The 21,714-nt window shown below is 37.9% G+C and overlaps 1 protein-coding gene across 3 annotated transcripts in view; it reads right to left on the bottom strand.

Annotated features, from left to right (window-relative positions):
• RASAL2 (RAS protein activator like 2) overlaps positions 1 to 21,714 on the bottom strand; it is a 264,165-nt gene that overhangs the window by 131,143 nt on the left and 111,308 nt on the right. For all 3 annotated transcript variants that reach the window (XM_008145887.3, XM_054712291.1, XM_008145888.3), the window contains exon 2: positions 4,749 to 4,876. In XM_008145887.3, the coding sequence (XP_008144109.2) occupies positions 4,749 to 4,876 (128 nt within the window). The remainder of the gene's footprint in view (positions 1 to 4,748; positions 4,877 to 21,714) is intronic.

Raw genomic sequence — 21,714 nt, 5'->3', positions numbered from 1 at the left:
AGAAGAAATGAGCCATCAACTGCATTAAATGCCACTGACAAATTAAGTCAGATGAGAACTGACCATTGAATTTAGTAATCTGGAGGTCATCAGTGAACTTAACAAGAGTAATTTTGGCAGAGTACTATGGGTAACAGTCTGATCAAAGTAGGTTTAAGCAAGAACAAGAGAAGAGGAATTAAGAGACAGTGAGCTTACAAGTTTCGAGAATTTTTGATATTAAGGGAAGCAGAAAAGGATGGTAACTGGATGCAGAAGTGAGGTTGATATCAGCTTATTTTTTCTTTTAAGATAGGAGAAATAATAGCATGCTGGTGGGGATGAACTAGTGGACAGCAAAAACTAAAGGGGTGCAAGAGAATTGCTAGTGCTACATCCTTGGAATGGGCACCCATGCAGGGATGGATTGTCGGATTGTGGTCAGTTGAACCATAGTCAAAGGAGGGAAGTCAGGGTATAGGAAACAGGTGCTGGTGGATAGGTAGACATGGCAATGGAGTATGGAGAAGTTCTCAGAAGAGTGCTTGAATCTTCTCGGTGAAGTAAGAAGCAAAGTAGTCAATTGTAAGCGAGGGTAATAGAAAAGGGATTTTTAGAAAAGAGGAAGAAATGTAAAAAAAAAAATCTTGGAAATCACTTTGGATTGTGCTACTCAAAGTGTGGTCCAATGTGCTGCTCTACAAATTGCTTGTTACTAATAAACAATGTAACAGTACAGAAGTTGAGATCAGTGGATCTGTCTCATTGTACAACACACTTTCCAGGAACATGTGTAAGTTTTGTAATTCTATTCCTTCTTTTCCTATGTTATGATCACTCTGTGAATATTTTTAAAATTGTAATTTTATTTTTGTTAAATCTAATAAAAATTTTGGGTTTGTATTTTTGTCTTTTTTACAAATTTCATTTTATTGTATTTTATTGTTCACAATGAGGTGGGAGAAAAAAATGGTCCTTCACCACACATAGATTGAGAAACACTTGTCCAGAAGAGCTGCACAATAATTGGACTAGAAAAATGTTTTGTAATTGCCAAGCAACATTAGGGACTTACATGAGGCTTACAGTCATTAGTTTAAAGACCATCAGTATGGTGGAGTGATTTTCTCCAGACACATTATGCTGCATGGAAGCAGGCAGGGAAGATGAGGAGCAGTATTTAAGTGAGTTGTCTCATTGTCAAGTGAGAATGATGATACAAGAGAAGGACAAGGGAATAGTGTGCAAGGGAGCAATGGCAATGATTGACCATAATATTCAGGCCGGGTGAAGGGGGAAGAAAGGATATCAGAGGTGTGAGGGGCAGACAAGGTGTAAAGGGGTTGGGGAGAGGTCAGACAGGAAGCAGCCATGGGAGGAGAAGGACAACTACTATAGGCAGCATGGTCTGAGGGCTGTGGGAGAAAAACAGCCAACACTTAACAGGACCTCACAGAAGACAGTATCCTCAGGGAAGATACAAGTTCTCATGAGACCAAAAATTAGGGGACTTGCCGAAACCAGTTTGGCTCAGTGGATAGAGCGTCGGCCTGCGGACTGAAAGGTCCCAGGTTCGATTCCGGTCAAGGGCATGTACCTTGGTTATGGGCACATCCCCAGTAGGGGGTGTGTAAGAGGCAGCTGGTCGATGTTTCTCTCTCATCGATGTTTCTAACTCTCTACCCCTCTCTCTTCCTCTCTGTAATAAATCAATAAAATATATATATTTTTTAAATTAAGGGTCTCCTTCAGGAAGAGGTGGAAGAACTGCTGATGGACCATAAGTTACAGAGGGCAGAGTGAAGGGGTTTCAAGAGGTAGGGAAGAATGAGTGAATGGCAGAGACAGAAAAGGAGATTTACAGAGCCAAAAGTAGAATGTGGGAGTTGATGAGTTCCCTGGGCATCTAGGGTTACTTATGATGACTGGCATGAAAAGGCATAAAGTACCTAAGATACTGTTTTTAGAAAATTATTCATCATGGACAGTTATTTTATGAGACAAAAGGGGACCCAGGCCTGGATTATTCACAAATGATCAGTAATATCTAACCAGTGGATTACTAGGTGTACCGGTTAATAATGTGGATTTTGTAATCAAAGAAAACACGATAATTTCAAGAAAAGCATCAAAAGTGCTTTATTCAAAGTAATGTCCATTGATACCTACACATTTCCCCATCTTTTAGGTAATTTGTGGATACCGTCCCAATAGAACTTGCCTTGTTTTGAGGCAAACCATTCAGAGACCCAATTTTCCACTTCTTCATATGTTTTGAAGTACTGCTCAGAAAGTGCATGTGCCATCGATCGGAACAAGTGGTAATCTGAAGGAGCAAGGTCTGGTGAATACAGCGGGTGGGTTAATACTTCCCAGGCAAGCAAGACCTTTTAACGTGTCTTTAACTGGTTTTGCTATGTGTGATGGTGCGTCATCATGAAGCAAAATTACTTTGCCATGTCTTCTGGCCCATTCTGGTTGTTTCACAATCAATGCATGGTTCAAATTGATTATTTGTTGTCGGTAGCGATCAGTATTAACAGTTTCACCTGGTTTTAGAAGCTCATAATACACCACACCTTCCTGATCCCACCAAACGCAGAGCATTGTCTTCTTTCCGAAGCGATTTGGCCTTGTAGTCTATGTTGATGGTTGACCTGGATCAACCCATGATTTTGTGTGTTTGGGATTCTCAAAATAAATCCACTTTTCATCGCCAATCACAATTCGATGCAAAAAATACTTTCTTTCATGCCCATTGAAGCAACATTTTACTGATGACTTTTCGGTTTTCCATTTGTCTTTCGTTCAGTTGATGTGGTACCCATTTTCCTTTCTGTAAAATATTTCCCATTGCTTGTAAATGATCAGAAATTGTTTGCTGAGCAACTTTTAATCTTTCTGCAAGTTGTTTTTGAGTTTGACAAGCATCTTCATCCAATAATGCTTGTAATTGTTAGTCTTCAAACTTTTTCGGTTGACCTGGACGTTCTTTGTCTTTCACATAGAAATCATCCCTTTTAAAGCGTTTAAACCAGCGTTCACAAGTTTCTTGGGATGGAGCACGTTCACCATAAGCTTCCCAAAGTATTCAGCAGCACTTTTCTTCAAAATAAAGTAATGAATTATAACTTCCCGCAAATACTCTTTTTTTGGCACGAAATTCGACATTTTTAAGTGTAAAAATATCTATGATGTTAATACCTTCAGCAAATTTGACATATGAAGTTTTGAAGCTTGTTGTCAATACAACAAAATAGCATACATATCAAATCACATATATATCAACATATGTGTAACTCCATCTATTGAAAAAAAATCTGCCTTATTAACCGGTACACCTAGTATATTTTGTTTCTAGATAAGGCATGTTTATGCTATCTATCCTTAGGCTATTACATTTCTTAAAGTACTAAGCTGAATAAAATGTAAGGAAGGGCATAAAGGTGACAAATGATCTGTTCATAACTGTGGTTTAAAAAAAACTGAAGACAGAGTAGGTTGGTTAAAATGTGCATTTTGAATGATCTGTTTATTCAAATTGGTAACTAAAAATCTTCTCTACTAATATTCACTCTACCAATTTTTATTATTTGTCTACTTAATATAAACACAGTCCACATATACTAGACTGCTCGAGAAAAGGACCCTTTTAAAAATTATTTTAATAAAATTAAATTTGATAGTATTAAAGTATTATTTTACTTACTATATTGATACTCTACCTATAGGTGTGTGTGTGTGTGTGTGTGTATATATGTGTGTGTGTATGTATGTATGTATATATATACATACATACACACACATACACACACACACACACACACACACACACACAGTATATTTGGCAATTCTCTTTCATTGAATCAGATCTTCTCTTCTCCTTCCCTTCCATTATCCCTTTGTCAAGATCATATTCATTATTTTTTTTATGTTGTGGAGGTTGGGAATAGGATGGCTTACTGGTCCTACTAAATCAGAATGGCAACATGTGATAAATCACCAATAATGAAATGAATTATTTGGATGTGGAATTTATTTGATAAATAAAGTAGTCATAGTATATGGTAAGTTCAAGGGGTTCTGCTATTATTGTTTTTTACTTTTTTGTTTAGAGGGACAGAAAGTTCACCTAGAACAGCACTAATTACATTCTGTCTGCCTCTCTAGATCTACTCTCTGTCCTTCTCTCCCTTGCAGTGTGTTTCAGGAAGCAAACCTCTACAGAACACATCAAGAGTAATCTTATCCTCTGACTTCAAGTTAGGTTTGGCCAGTAGGTAACAATGGCAAGAAGTCGGGCCCTAACTGGTTTGGCTCAGTGGGTAGAGCGTCGGCCTGTGGACTCATGGGTCCCAGGTTTGATTCCGGTCAAGAGCATGTACCTTGGTTGTGGGCACATACCCAGTAGGGAGTGTGTAGGAGGCAGCTGACTGATGTTTCTCTCTCATCGATGTTTCTAACTCTCTATTCCTCTCCCTTCCTCTCTGTAAAAAATAAAAAAAAATATATTTTTTAAAAAAAGAAGTCGGAAGTCAGGAGAAGAGAGAGTGTTGATTTTCCCTTGCGTCCTCCTTGCTGGCCATTTTTGTACTGGTAGAGGCTGTGTTCTTTTGTGTAGAGCTACAGCAACTGCCAAGCAGCCCTCTCATGCAGCTATAGTTTATCATTCATACAACCTCATTTTCATAAATGCAAATAAAAACTATATTATGTCAGGAATTTGGTCAGAAAAGGGAAGTAGCTTTTCTCAATAATATCTTTCTCACCTCCTTCTCCTTGTTGAGCAACACCAACTGGCTGTCTGTGAGGATGCAATACTTCCGCTCCCATGTTGTCGTATCAGTGTAGGGTGACTGGCCACAAGACAGACGATGCGTAGGTGGCCCTTTCACATCTGGGTAACAAATATGAAAAACAAAAGTGACAAATCATTATCCTACTTAGCAAACTATTATTTCAAATGTAACGTTCTTCAAAATCAAATTAGAGATGAGTCTAAACATGAATCTCAATGGTAAACTAAAATCTTAACTTTCTGAGGAAAATAAAAACTGTTTTAAAAAAAAGAAAGAAAATAAAAACTGTTAACAAAGAAGTATGCAGAAAAGAGGGCTGAAACCCTCTATCATCATAAGCACAAACTTGACAAAGTAATCACTACTGTATATGCCCTAAAATAATGAAATGTCACTTCAAAGCTAACCAGTATCTTCCTATCTAATAAAAGAGTAATATGTAAATTGACCATCACTCCAACACACAAGATGGCCACCCCCATGTGGACACAAGATGGTCGGCAGGAGAGGGCATTTGTGGGCGATCAGGCCAGCAGGGGAGGGCAGTTGGGAGGGACCAGGCCTGCAAGGGAGGGCAGCTGGGGGTGATCAGGCCTGCAGGGGAGGGCAGTTGCGGGGGACCCAGGCCTGCAGGGGAGGGCAGTTGCGGGGGACCCAGGCAAGGGGGAAGAGCCGTTAGGGGCGACCAGGCCTGCAGGGGAGGGCAGTTGGGAGGGACAAGGACTACAGGGGAGGGCAGTTAGGGGTGACCAGGCCAGCAGGGGAGGGCAGTTAGGGGCAACTGGGCCGGCAGGGAAGCAGTTAGGCATCGATCAGGCTGGCAGGGGAGTGGTTAGGGGGTGATCAGGCTGGCAGGCAGAAGCAGTTAGGGGCAATCAGGCAGGTGAGTGGTTGGGAGCCAGCAGTCCTGAATTGTGAGAGGGATGTCCAACTGCCTGTTTAGGCCTGATCCCAGTGATCGGGCCTAAACGGGAGGTCAGACATCCCTCGAGGGGTCCCAGTTTGGAGAGGGTGCAGTCTGGGCTGAGGGACACACACCCTCCCATGCACGAATTTCATGCACCAGGCCTCTAGTTCAAAATAAAGAGTGAAGGTGACTCAGAGACAAGAATAAAAGATAGAGGCCCTGGTCATTAAGAAGAAGATGCTGTCGCTTGCACACTTTGAGAGTACTGTTGACCTAGAACTGAGAAAGTGAAGTTATTGGCAGCTTAGAACTTTAAAAAGGCTTTCTTTCTAGTTACTCATAAGAATTAGGATAGCTATAAAACTATATAGTTACTCATAAGAATTAGGATAGCTAGAAAAACTATAGCATATTACCACTAGAGGCCAGTAATACCTTAAAATCATAGGAAGCAATTTCCTCAAGTTAAGATCTAAACATATTACCATCATGTCTCTGAGATGAAGGTATACAATGTCAAAGCTAAACGTCTCCACTCTGCTAAATGTCTCATTACCCTATAAAATACCAAGTGGTTACCATTACTTTGTCACTTTAAAATTTTTTCATATAAACTATTCACTCATTTGGGCTGTTGTAAACCTTACAATATATCTTAATCATAAGAACACATTAGATCCGTTAAATAAGACTTTATGGCAGTTCAATATATACTAAAAGATCTTTAGCTATGAAGGACTAACACCTTTCAGGAATATACTTGCAGGAAGCATTTAAAATACATTACTTATTACTGTTTAATTATTATGCTAAAGGAGCACCTCAAGCTGAAGAAGAAAACAAAAACCCCTGAGAGCAGGAGAGTTGTGAATCATAAGAAAGAGCATTTTATCTATTAGATGCGTGTTTTCATTACTATTACTTTCTACAGACTTTCAGTTTTTTATCACAGAATGGTATTACTGGTATTGACTGACTGAAAGAAAGTTAAAATGATAGTCTATACCCGTGGTCGGCAAACTGCGGCTCGCGAGCCACATGCGGCTCTTTGGCCCCTTGAGTGTGGCTCTTCCACAAAATACCACGGCCTGGGCGAGTCTATTTTGAAGAAGTGGCGTTAGAAGAAGTTTAAGTTTAAAAAATTTGGCTCTCAAAAGAATTTTCAATCGTTGTACTGTTGATATTTGGCTCTGTTGACTAATGAGTTTGCCAACCACTGTCCTATACCATAATTACTCAAATATGAATAACTATACCCTGAGTTCTATAGAAAGTAAACAAGTCAGAAATTAGGGTAGTTTAGGTATATGTCTATCTTCTTAAGGCCCCTTATTGTGTCCATTATTATCTTCAGTGCTCCTTTGGACTTAATTGCCTATTCTCTCTAAAATGTGTTGCTCTACATGTTTTGGGGAACTTATCAACTACCCTCTAAAATAATTTCAAAATGTTACTAGGACTTGGCTGGAAAAGTTCACCAACTGTTTCCCCCTATTTTCCTGCTTCTTCTAATCTCCTCTGCACTGTGCATAGCAGGATTCACTATATCTACAGCTTCTCTATACCACACCAACTCCACCCTCAATTCTCTTCTTGTATTCCAAGCATCTTAAATTACTTTAAAGTTTTCTTTATACTTTAGAATTTCCTAAAATTATCACAAAAAGCTTCAAAGGAATTGACTCTTAATCCTTTTTGACACAATAGGAGATTCTCGCCTATAATTGAAAGTCATATCAAAGTTGATTTTCTTCCCTGGCCAGAGTGGCTCAGTGGTTGAGCATCCATCTATGAACTAGGATGTCCAGGTTTCATTTCTAGTAAGGACACATGTCTGAGTTGTGGGCTCGATGCCCAGTAGGGGGGCATGCAGGAGGCAGCCAATCAATGATTCTCTCTTAATTATGTTTCTATCTCTCCCTTCCTCTCTCTGAAATCAACAAAAACTTGTTTTTAAAAAGCTGATTTTCTTAATGTGATTTGGATAACCAATTGGATTAAATTTTTACCACAATGTAGGCCTATTTTTAGAGCAAATACCAAGACTACCTCAACAGAGATGATACACCTACTTTATGTGGAAATGTGGTGGTTTTGTGGCCCAGACAAGTTTTCATTCAAATGACTAACCTTCTTATGTAAGTTAGCCATGGGTGACCTAACTGCCCACTGTAATTTAATTTGAACAGTAGTCTTATGATCTCTAGTAAGCAAGAAAATATTGACAGCGCCTGTCCATAAAAATTAGAATATAGAATACTATATTTATAGCATAACGTGGGTTTCCTGACAAAATATAAATTAGTATCAGCACTGAATGTCCCTGTGTCATCCAGAGTAATTCTCTTAAAGACTCACTGGAAATTCCATTAGGCATATCTATAAATATCCACAAATTAACTTTTCTCTTAGAAGGTTAGCATCTTGTCTCTTCCAGACTTAGAAAGCATCTCAAAAGACTTACAATAGAAGAGTAAAAAAGGGATCCAATTAGAAGCAGAACTAGGCATAGAGTGAAAAAGACTAAGTCTATGACCCAAATATGAAGAATGTCAAAGAAGTTTTGGTTCTAAATTTGATTAAAACCCCAAGTCAAGTATAAGCATGCATATATATATATATATATGGCTAATATGCAAAGTGTCCCCTCGGGAGTTCGACCAGGAGAACGGAGTTCGATCGCTTGCTATGACGTGCGCTGACCTCCAGGGAGCGGCGAAGAACATGGCAGGCAACCAGCGGTGGGGGGAGAGGGGTGCTGAGGGAGCAAGGGAAGGAGGAAGCAGGGAGGCAGGGAGGCGGGGAGGCAGGGAACCTGATGGGCCCTGATCACTGGCCAGGCCTAGGGACCCTACCCATGCCTGAATTTCATGCACTGAACCTCTAGTTTCTTTATAAAGTTTCAGAATTAAAGTCACTAATATCTTATAGAAGTAAAAATACATATAAATAACTTTAAAACATAGCTATAGTACTTTAACTAGCTAAGGACACATCAATTTCCCTAAGTACACAAAGGACTATTTTCTCTTAATATTTTATAAATGTGATAATGCTGCCTGCCCTACGCCTAGGCCAGATGCTATTAATTACTTCCCATCAATACAATATATTTTAAGTTATTCTATTTCATTCTTAAAGTATAGAAAGAAAAAACAAACCCATCAGGGATATTAAAATGAAGTTTAATCTTATTTATTTTATGCCTCATTACCTCCCCACCTCCATATTCTATTAAAATGTCAGAAAATACCTTGCTTCCAGAATAAACAAAAATTTTCTTAAGTTGATAACCATCCAATCAGTAAACTCATTGCCTGTGAAGTCCGCTTAGTCCTAACATACAATGAACCTCAGGGCTGGCAAGTTACATTACAGTGCACACGAATCAATGGCTCCAGTACATTTAAATATGGTCACACTAACCCTGGTGAATAATAAGGGTACTGAGTAATAAATGATTCTGTTTTATAAAATCATAGTTCAGAAATGAGTGCTTTTATGAAAATATAAGTTTTAATCCTTATCACAAATTCACAATGAGACCACAACTATTTGTTAAAAATTTATATTATGTATTTTAACCTTAGGTAACCATTTTAGTTTTTCTTCAATTACAGGCTTAATTTCTAAGCTACTGAAACATTGGTGTCTAGTCAGTAAATACCCTATGCTTACCATCACCCTTTCTTTCTAAGAGTAAAAGAGGGTAGGTGGGAGATAACAGGTGGCACTTCTTTCTGGTGAATAATTTCCTTTAGTCTAAAGTTTGCAGAAGAGTCCCTCTGCTGCTTCCCTCTCAGTCTCAGCAGCACTGAGACGTAAGCATGGGGGTTCTAACTCTGTTTTATCACAGGCCCCAGTGAGTCATCTGAGAACAATGTAATAAGTTCCTTGAAAATGTGACTTATTTATAGCAATCAAGTACTTGATAAACAGTAGTTTGATGCTATAACCTAAGTACTAAGATTACCTAAGTAATCTTTTAAGAAAATGGCTAGGATGGGACACATTTCCTATAATGTTTCGATGTGCTTCTTCCTACCACATCACAAGTAAATAGTTTGCACTACGGCAGGAAGAGCAGATCATATACTTTCTTCCACTTCTGAGACATGCAAAAAGGCGTAAGTCCCATAATTCCCACACTGACCAAGCACTGCTTAAACAATTATACACATTAGGTAACTGAATGGAATATTATGAAGGATGGTCAGCATCAAGATGGCAGATGGTGCCCAAGACCATGTGGCTCAGTGGTTAAGCATCAACATATGAACCAGGAAGTCAGGGCACATGCCTGGAGGTTGCAGGCTCGATCCACAGTAGAGGGCATACAGGAGGCAGCCAATCAATGATTCTCTCTCATCATTGATGTTTCTATCTCTCTATCCCTCTCCCTTCCTTTCTGAAATCAATAAAAATATTTTTAATAAATAAATAAATAATGACAAATGACAGTCAATCATAGCCTGCTCTTCAATCCGAATAGACCCCTCACATCTGTAGTTCATACTGTAACCCAATCAGAAAAATATAAAATACTCAAAATAATTCATTTACATATAAATCTTTAAAAGGACATAAAAGTCTATACGCAAGTTTTTCTTAAATAGTCAAGTATGTTGCAAATTTAAGAAAAGTGTAAGAAAATACTAGTCTGGCCCTTAAAACATAACCTTTGTATTGCATAAATGATCTATACTCAAGATCCTTTTCATGTCTCATGTTCCTGTTACTGGTAGAAAAATGAACTAGACTAAGAATTCATCTCAAACACCATTTAATACTCATTCCTTTTGTTATATTCAGTACCTCTTCCTATATTAATATGCCCCCACGCTTGCCTCTTTTTGAACTGAATATCATCACTTTCCTTTAGAAACAGCTGCTGTGGGGAAAGAATTAGAGCTTTTAAAGGAATGTGATTCTTAATGGAAAAGGGGGAAAATGCATAAATAGTTTACCACTTTTGAGGGATCAGTTTCTGAGGTTTTAGCGATTGGTTATACAGTCAATACTGTGAGAGTATCTATCTAAGAGAACAGAAGAAGGTAGACTGCATAAAACTTAAACCACTGACCTCAAATGAGTAGGCGAGAATGCACACCTACAATATGAGACTATAAAGCAGTAAAAGCAAGCACTTAGCTTTTTCTCTTCAATACAACCAACACAAGTAGAACAAACATCCCTCTTATACAAATCTAATTCATTCCTGAAAATGTGTTAGATGGCAAATTTTCATGTAACAAGAGACCATTTGTGATTTTAAGTGGACAAAGAATAATGTAGTTCAAACACATTTAAAACTCCCAATTAATTTCCCCAAATACTGTTAAGTATCCTTAAAATCATAACCCTATATGCAATCCACCAAAAATTTCATATTTAAAAATAAGCATACAAAATCATTTATATTCAACTAACTTGTTAGTGGGTACATTTGTACACAGTAGAGTATCAGATATAATTTCCATTTTCTGTATACTGCAAGCATGTACTGTAAGGTAAATAAACAATAATCTGTTAGTAATTTATAATGATGCAAACAGCACAATAAAATAAAATTAACAAGGCTTTCTAAACTAACAACATTTTTATAATTTTATTTTCCCCACAAAATAAAGTAAAAATCATACTACATGGGGACTCATGCACAGGCAAGTTTTTATGTCATTTTTTGTTTTGTCTTATCTCTCATTACTCTTTATCATTTCCATCTTTTCTTCTAACCTAAGAGCTTTTCTAATCCTCCTAGGCTCACTTACTTTTCACAAGCTTTCCCATTATCTTAAAAGATATTCAGATTGCATGAAACCTTTAAACAACATAATTACAAAATACATCCTGTTGGGAAAGCAAATTATATAAGAAACAGTCTACTATATATTCTCTCGCCCAGGTTCATGTGCAACTTAATGTTTTGGGCCAGAACAATATTTTAATTTGGAGAGTCAATTTTAGATTAAATATTTCCAAGTCACTGTGGCAAATATTTGGATGTTGAGAATTCAGATATCAAAGAATACATGCACATTACAGACAGTAAAGAGAGAAGAATGAATCTAGAAAATCAAATAATGATGAGCATTAAGTAGGAGAATAAACAAAAATAAAGGTCAACAGGAAAAAAAATGCACAGAAGAGGAAGAGAGAGATCCTTTAGGAAACAAATCAGAGTTGAAAGATATCTTCAAGGTCAATAAATCACATTCCCTCAATTCATAGATTAATAAAATGAGACTTAGAGACATAAAATTACTTGCTCAAAAATGACACACCTAGTTCAGGTATCTTTGAACTTAGTTATTTAATATACAATGTATGATTTTTTCTAGCATATTAATATAACTTCCCCTTGTTGTGTTTTAAATTCTGTAAGTATTTATTTACTGTGTACTCAAGCCTGGGAATATAACAGTGAACAAGACAGACCTAGTCACTGAACTAATGAAACTTAAATTTAGAAGAGAGGTCAAATACTGCACAATTAGTATACACTTAATTTAAACAATTATGGTAACGATGCAGTACAGAGTGCTGTGAGAGCATATAAAAAGGACAATGGACTTGGTCTGGAAGCAGTAGGTGGAGGAGAATGTAAGTACGGATGACCCCCTCTGCTTCCATAGATTAAACCAACAGCAAATGAAGATATTAGAAAAAAACGTTGTTGCTGATGTGTAGTATGTAGTTAGGCCTACGATGGCTGCATCTGTAGTGAACATGTACAGATTTTCTTCTTGTCATTATTCCCTAAACAAGTCCGTATGAATTTCCTGAGCCTTCCCATTATCTTAAAAGATATTCAGATTACATGAAACCTTTAAACAACATGATCACAGAACACAATCCTGCTGAGAAAAGAAATGCTACGGGATGATATTTAGTCCAAATTCTCAGATGAATGACACACACTATTACATAACATTTACACTGTATTAGGTATTATAAGTAATCTAAGGATTATTTAAAGTATATAGGAGGATGTATGTAGGTTATATGCAAATACTATGCCATATATATATATATATATATATGGCTAATATGCAAAGTGTCCCTCGGGAGTTCAACCGGGAGACTGGGAGCTTATTCGCTTGCTATGACATGTGCTGACTACCGGGTGGGGGGAGGGGAGCGTGGCACAGAATGAAGGAAGGCCCCGGCCAGCAGTCGGCAGTAGGGAAGGGAGGCCCCAGCCAGCAGCCAGAAGGCCCCGATCAGCCCTGATCACTGGCCAGGCCTAGGGACCCTACCCGTGCACAAATTTTATGCACTGGGTCTCTAGTTTTAGATAAAGAACTTGAGCATCCAGGGATATTAGTATCTGCAAAGGGTCATGGAACAAATCCACAGTGGAAACTGAGGGATAACTGTATTAGCATTTCAGGCAAATCAAATCACAGGCCCAAAAGCCCTTGAGGAAGAAAATGGTTCTACTTCTCCAACAATCTGAAAAGGAGGCCCCTCTGTCTGATGCATAGGGAGCAAGGAGGTTAAGTGTAGTGATAGGAGACTGGTGAAACAGTCTGGGCCAAAATCAACAGAGACCTATAAACAAGGTTTAAAAAAGTTGATCTTGATCCTAGGAAGGAAAGGAAGCCCCTGAAGGGTTTTAAACAGAGAAGTGACACCACTGATTTGCATTTTTGTTGAGAGATGGATGGAGGTTTCATTTACTGAGATTAGAAATTCTGTAAGAAGATCAGGTTTGAGGGAAAAGCCAATGAACATAGTTTGGGTCATATCCAGTCAAAAGAAAAAAAAATCAAGTTAAAAATTAGATCTGTGTATCTAGGTCCAAACATCTACCCTCACCTATAGAAGAACCTAGAATTGCTTCAAAGGCTCCTCAAATGTCTTACTAATATTTTAAGAAATATGTGGCAGGTACTAGGTTAAAATGGCAGGTTGAACATACATAATTTCACTCCGTCTCAAAACCCCAATACTACAGTAAAGATATTATATATATATATATATATATATATATATAGAGAGAGAGAGAGAGAGAGAGAGAGAGAGAGAGAGTAAGAGAGGGAGAAATTCTGACAGAGAGAAACTGACAAAAATCCCACAAGAATAGAGGAATAAGTAATAGCTACAAATTAAGAAATAAGGCAATTCTTAACCAAATAATAATAACATAAAAAGGAAATGCAAAATGGTATTCACCCATGCCTAATCCAATTGAATACTGACTAAAAAATGTATAAGTACTGAATACTGACTTTAAATATATACATTTTTAATACTGTGTACTAATTTTTAAAGATAAATTGAATTATTGAACACTGAACACTAAATACATTGAACATTAGAAAATATACAACTATGGTGAGGAAGTTAGGGTGGTTGTATTTGACAGCTACTCCTCAGCACATATGAAGTGTTTGAAAAGATCTTTAAGAAGAGGCTACCAAAGCACAGAAATTTAGCAGAATGAAACCCATGTCCCCAATTTAGGTTATTTGAGTGAGTTAACACAATAGAGGAAGTGGAGAACAATTTCTCAATTTCTGGCACAGAGAAAAATGCTCAATAAATGTTAGCTCTCATTATCATTGCTACTGAGAAGCATCATGATCAGATGGTTAAGAGTACAGACTCTGGAATCAAACTGCTTACAAAGGAATCCCTGCTCTTCTGCTTACCAGCTGTGCAACTCTAGTCAAGATACTTAACCCCTTGGTGCTTCAGTTTCCTCATCGTTATAATAGGAACAATATCGTTTCTACCTCACAGGGATGTGGTGAGGATTAAAAGAAAAATTTCAAGCATTTAGAACAGTACCTAGCATATTGTAAGCCTACAATAAATGTTAGTTCTCATTATTCTTTTTACTTCACACATTTGATATAACAAATTCATTTCTTATTCCAATTCAAAACTATTGATGCTAAAAATACTGTAATAAAATGTCAGAGAAAAAACAGGTTTAAACTGTGAATGACCTTCAGGATTATATAATATATGTAAATAAATATTTCCTTGGCAATATTCTGGGGAAATCCCAAACTAGCCCAACCGACATGGCTCAGTTGTTGAGCGTTGACCTATGAACCAGGAGGTCACAATTCAATTCCCAGTCAGGGCACATGCCCAGATTGTGGGCTCAATCCCCATTAGGCTGGGTGCAGGAGGCAGACAATCAATGATTCTCTCTCATCATTAATGCTTCTATCTCTCTCTCCCTCTTCCTTCCTCTCTGAAATCAATAAAAAAAAATACTTTTTTTAAAAACACACCAAACTACACGAGTTTGCTCTAACAAAAGAAAACTTCCATTTGGTACCACTGAACAGGTTCTAGTACACCCTGTGCCATGAATCGACATATCTCCCCCCACCCTTGCTTTTTAAATTCTCACCTGAGGATATGTTTTTCATTGATTTTGAGAGAGAGAGAAAGAGAAAGCGAGAGAGAGAGCGCTAAATTGTTACTGGGAATGGAACTCACCACCTTTCAGTGTACAGGACAATGCTCCAACCAACTGAACCACTCAGAGAGAAAATAATCCTTTTAATGGCACTGTGTTAATCTACCAATTGTTTTAAATACTCCCGGCTCTATAAGCCTCTTACTATGATGGGTAAACTTGAGAAGAGCAATTAATCCTCATCTGTTTTTCTGTAAGTTTTTATTAGTACAAAAATGTGTATATACTTCTCAAATGCAACCACAAGAGTGTAAAACAATAAGAAATTTGGTGGGTGATGTTTTTTGCTTTTTCAAAAAGTTGAATCCAAACTCAAAGGATTACGGAATGGATAGTAAAGTTGTCACTGATTTGTAAAATTAAAGCCTGAAAAAAAACTCTCTCACTCTCCCTCTTTCTCCATCCCCGCTTCCCCTCTCCCCCTTTTTCTTTCTCACTCACACACTCTTAAGCCTCAGTTTCTTTGCTTTTCCAAAACTACCTGAACTCCTGTGTAGATCCACAAACAAGAGATCCATTGTGTGAATCTGTAAATTGTATGACATCACTGAAATATAAGCACCAATTGGTATCACAAACAGTTTATGTTTCCAAGAATACAGGGAACTTTAAATACCCAGTAGTTATACAAGCTCAGGAGCACAACCTTCCTAACAATACCAGAAGCCTGCCACTTTCCCTCTATTTAAGTCACTGTTTCCAACAGAGAAGGGGTACTGATTTTGCTCCAATAATTCTTCCAAATAATATACTCAGCAACATTCCTCAATCATTTGATTATTCATTTTTATATTCTCAACTTAATGACAGCAAAAGAGAGGATTAAGAATGTACATAGCCCTATTAATAGAGAGACTCAAAAGGCCAGCCTGGAGTCCTTTAATGAAAGTACACATTACAGATTTTTAAAATTCAATGCACATAAACACTTCTGATTAATCCTTACAATAATGCACTGCTGTTATAGAGTACCCATTTAGTAATATTTAAAAATAATTTCTTCCTGTATCACTTCCATATAAAAGTCATTTTTCCTTACTTAACATCTACCTGGAATTCACCTATAAATTTATATGTGAACTTGTTTATTCTAGTTAGAATAATTAACTGCAACACAAAACACGGGCTAAAAAGGTTAACTATATTACTGTTAAAAGTGAAACAAGTTTATAATCCTTTACAAAGGTCTCCTTAAAAATATGGTATTTAGCCAAAACCGGTTTGGCTCAGTGGATAGAGCGTCGGTCTGTGGACTGGAAGGTCCCAGGTTCGATTCCGGTCGAGGGCATGTACATTGGTTGCGGGCACATCCCCGGTAGGGGGCGTGCAGGAGGCAGCTGGTCGATGTTTCTCTCTCATCGATGTTTCTAGCTCTCTATCCCTCTCCCTTCCTCTCTGTGAAAAATCAATAAAATATATATTTAAAAAAATATGGTATTTAGGGCTAAATTGTTTTAAAAGGTTGATACCTAAGTTCTTCTCTCTCTCTCTCTCTAGACCTAAACAGTTATATGGTCTTTACATCAACTGTATTTGTGGAATGTTTTCCATTCATTACATGTGCCATTGAGAGTTTTGACAGTTCCAGAGTTCTTATTTTTCTGTTTAGGAGATAAATATTTTAAGCATGTATTTCAAAATGCAGATTGGAAGCTAACAAGAAAAATAGGGAGCATTTACAGAATGCAATTAGAGTTTGCAAGAGCTGTTTGATGATGATGGCAGCAGCAGGGAGCTCTGAGCTATAGGAATGGAAAGCCATGCCTTTCATCGGCTCTTCTTATATTACCTCATATTGGACAGTTACAATGCCAAGATTACAGGGCAAAGAGAGTTTCTATTTAGTCAGTTTTGCATTTTTTAGAATAACTTTTTTGTTACAAACTCCTTTGGATGAAGGTTGTATTTGATGCCTATTTCAAGTCATGTTATTAAGTATTAAGTATATTTTAGGGAACTTATACATAACTTGATACTTTTAAAGATATATATTACATTGTTCTAATTTTTAAAAAGTCAGAATCTTATGCAAATGGTTTCTTTAACCATCTTAAAAAATTTTTTTAACAGACAGTAATATAAAGAACTGAATGGTGTGTATAAAGGGTCGATTACAAGACTAAAAATATAGGAGAGAAATAGAAGATTTTTAAAAAATTTTAAATGTTATTTGATTTGAGAGAGAAAGAGGGAAGGAGGAAGGAAGGAAGATAACAATTTTACTGTTGCACTTATTGATGCATTCACTGGTTGATTCTTGTATGTGTCCTGACTGGGAATAGACCAGCAACCTTGGCGTATCAGGACAATGCTCTAACCAACTAAGCTACCTCGCCGGGGCTCTTAAAAGACTTTTTTTTTTTTTTTAATTTTAGAAAGCCATTATGGGCTTTATATAAGTCCCCTAAAGCCTCCAAAAATAGATTCTGTGCTTTCCAAGTCACTGTCAAGTTGAATTTTGTGAGGGTGGCTATCTTTATCAAATCAACATTTATATGCAGGTACAACTGCAAACTTCTTATAAATGATGGTATGACTATCAGGAAACTAATACTCCAGATATTTTAGTGAAGTTATTTATTTAGGACATAGAAAACCTTTGAGTTATAGAAATAAAATAATGCAAAATAATTTTACTTGTAAGCTAACAAGTTTTCTTTCTTCTTTGAAAGACTCTAAAAAGGTTTGTGTGAATCACACATCTAATTGATTTTAAAAGCAGAGAGCAAAAGTCAGTGTTAAACATAATGAAAAATTTAAATATATTGAGATATCTTAATTCTAAAAAGCTTAATCAAGAATAAGATGAATAAAAAAGACCCTAAAATCATAAAATATACCATTATATTTCTCCCTTTGCTAAAACTAAAAAAAAAAAAAGAAGAAAAATCCTTATTAAACCCATTTTTTAAAGAACAATAGTCTTTTATATGTCTTTCTCTGGTTTATTATTGTGTCATCTTTCATATTCAGGTTTAATTTACACCTGTTACTAATAAATGATGTTTTACCATGTCACTGACACAATTTGATTTGCACAATATTGAGCTGAGGTCTTAATTAGAACTCTATAAAATGTTAACAAAATGAAGACTTATATAAGAAGGTAAAACTAGAAACATATACACACAAGATAAAAGACATCAAACTTTCTTGAATCTCTGAGTGTGCTAAAACAATGATTACCAAATATATTTTTAAAAAGCAAAATTGCCAACTATTAAGATGGCAAAGCAAATCTCACATTTCAGGCAATTTGTAAGATCACTAGGTCTAAAATAGTTTTCTGGTGGTTGTTTTAGTAACTCAGACTTTGCTAAGGCTGTTTGTAGCTGTATTCTATACTAAACTCGAAAATTCAATGACAGTTTTAAAACAATATTGGTAACATCAAATATGTGTAATTTACCTTGGAAAACAGACAATTCTTTTATAATAGCTTTACTGAAATATAATTCAGAAAATAAAATCCACCCACTTAAGTGCACAATTCAATGGTCTGTGGTATAATTACAATTTGTGCAACTATCACTTGTGTTGATATTAGAACATTTTAATCACTTCAAAAAGGAGTTCCATCATGCTTTAACTATTACCCTTACTTTCATCTCATCTTCCTCAACCTTAAGAAACCACTAATCTATTTTGTGTCTCCATATATTTCCCTATTTAAATGTTTCATATGAAGGAAATCACATAATATGTGCCTTTCATTTTGCATAACATTTTTAAAGACTCATCCACGTTGTTGCAGGTTTTAGTACACCATTGTATGGATATACCACATGCAGATCCATTCATCAGTTAATAAACATTTGAGTTGTTTCCACCCTTCAGCTTTCATGAATAATGCTGCTATAAACATTTGTGCACAAGTTTTATGTGGATATATGCTTTAATTTATCCTGAGTACCTAAAAGTACAACTGTTGAGTCATACAGTTATTCTATGTTTAGTTGGAACTGTGAGGTTGTTTTCCAAAGTACCTACACCATTTTACATTTCTAACAGCAGTGTATGAGGGTTTCAATTTCTCTACATCCTCATCAATATTTGTTAATGAGGATGTAGAGAATATCTATCCTTCCTACATAATAAAAAGGTAATATGCAAATTGCATCACTCCGCTACGCCCACAGTTGGGCCGGCTGGAGGCACGGGGGCAGAACTCAGGGTGGCCGATTGGCTGGTGGTAGGAGCGGGGGGGGGGGGGGGGGGCGGGGACTCGCAAGTCCCGGACCCCCGCTCCTCCTGCTGGCCTAAATGGCCGGCGCTGCGGAAGGACCCATGGGGCCGGCGGAAGACGCTGGTGGCCGATTGCGTGGCTGCCGGCACCAGTTTTCCACCAGCAGCAGTTTTCCTCTGGCCACCCGCCGATCGGAGCGCCTCCCAATCGGAGTTCCTCTCAGGGTGGCCGATCGTGCTGGCTGGAGGTGCTCTGATCTGCGGTGGGTGGCCAGAGGAAAACTGCTGCTGGCGGAAAACTGGTGCCGTCAGCCAGGTGAAGGAAAAAAAGTCTATTGCACGAAACTTCATGCAACGGGCTTCTAGTTCTTTAATAATAGCTATCCTAATATGTATGAAGTGGTATGTCAATGTGGGGTTTTGTCAACTTTAACAAGATATGATTCACATATAAAATTGTAATATATTTAAAGTATACAACATGATTTGATACATGGTAAAAGAATTCCTCCACCAAGTTAACATATCCATTACTTCACATATTTATGTTTTTATTTTGGAATGAAAACACTTAAATTCTACTCTCGTAGAAAATGGCAATTATACAATATAGTATTATCCAGCATGGTTACCATGTTATACATAATCGCCATGTTATATATTATAAGATGCAAAGATCTTAATATTATAACTGCAAGTTTGTACACTTTTACCAACTTCTATATTTCCCCCAAGTCCCTGACAATAATAATTCTACTCTGTTTCTATGAGTTCAACTTCGTTGTTTTTTATTAGATTCCACATGTGATAAAATGCAGTGTTTGTCTTTCTCTGGCTTATTTCACATAGCATAATGCCTTCCAGGTTCACCCATATTGTTGTAAATAGCAGGATTTCCTTCTTTTTCAAAGTTGAAAAATATTCCTGTTTATATATTCACTAGAGGCCCGGTGCATGAAATTCATGCACGGGGGGGTCCCTCAGCCCAACCTGTACCCTCACCAATCCGAGAGCCCTCAGGGCATGTCCTGCTGACGGCTTAGGCCCGCTCCCTGTGGTTCTCTGCTCTCTGAGGGGCTTGCCTGCTCCACACCATAGCGATGGGCAAGCAAGCCCTGCTGGGTGCTGCCTGCAGCTGTGCTTGTCTGCTCCCGGGTCGCCGTGTCAACAGCCAAGCAGGCCCTGCTGGGTTCTGCCTGCAGGCCCACTTGCCTGTTGTGGGTTGCCAGCAGCTACCGCCAAGCAGGCCCTGCTGTCTGCTGTCAAGCTGCACCGATGCACCCATCCCCAGGCCCACCCTGAGGTTGCCTGTCCAGCCCTGCCTGGCTCCCCGGGCCCCACAGCAGCTGCGGCCACTGGGGTCTGGCCCTGCCTCCCTCTTTGGCCCTTGAAGCAGCCTCGGCGGCTGCTGACCAGGCCCTGCCCCAGTGCAGCTACATGGAGGCGGGTCCGTGAACGCTGATGGGGATGGTCCGGGTGCCGCCGCCGCCGCCGCCGCCGCCGCCGCCACCGCCACCGCCGCCACCCCCGGACCCGCGAATGCTGATGGGTCTCCCCTCAGCAGTGACCCATCCGGCAGTTGAGAGGCGCAGGGGGCGGGACTTGCGAGTCCCGCCCCCCAGCCTCCGCCGCCCAATCGTGGGCGTAGCGGAGTGATGGTTATTTGCATATTACTCTATTATTAGATAGGATATTTTTTCTTTATCCATTCATCCACAGACAGACATTTGTTTTCAAATCGTTAATATTGTGAATAATGCTGTATTGAACATTGGAGTATAGATTATCTTCAGGATATTGATTTCATTTCATTTGAATATGAAACCCAGAAGTTGGATTGCTGGATCACATGGTAGTTCTATTTTTAATTTCGTGGGGAACCGCACACTGTTTTCCACAGTGGCTGTACAAGTTTATATTCCCATCAACAGTGCAAAGGGGTTCTCTTTAATCCACTTCCTAAGCAGAATTTTTTCTCTCTTGTCTTTTTGATACTAGCCATAAGAGGTGTGAGGTGCTATCTCATGGTTTTAATTTGAATTTTTCTGATTATGTGATATTGAGCACTTTTTCATATACCATTCAGTCATTTGAAAAAAAAAATGTTTATTCAAATCCTTCCGCCAATTTTTAATTGTTTGGTGTGAGGTTTTTTATTGAGTTGTATGAGTTTCCTGGATATTTTGTTTATTAACTGCTTATCAGATTCTTGATTTGCAAATATTTTCTCCCATTCTGTGGGGTTATCTTTTCACTCTCTCAATGGTATCCTTTAATGCACTCAAGTTTAAATTTTGATTAAGTTCAAATTATCTACTTTTTTTTTTTTGCTGCTCAGGCTTTTGGAATCTTATCTAGAAATCTTTTGCTAAAGCCTAGGTCATGAAGCTATACCTCCATAT

The sequence above is a fragment of the Eptesicus fuscus genome, chromosome 22 (genome assembly GCF_027574615.1).
Source record: "Eptesicus fuscus isolate TK198812 chromosome 22, DD_ASM_mEF_20220401, whole genome shotgun sequence".
Classification (NCBI taxonomy): Eukaryota; Metazoa; Chordata; class Mammalia; order Chiroptera; family Vespertilionidae; genus Eptesicus; species Eptesicus fuscus.
Note: the sequence above shows the minus strand (reverse complement) of the source record. Positions and strands in the feature narration are given on the sequence as shown.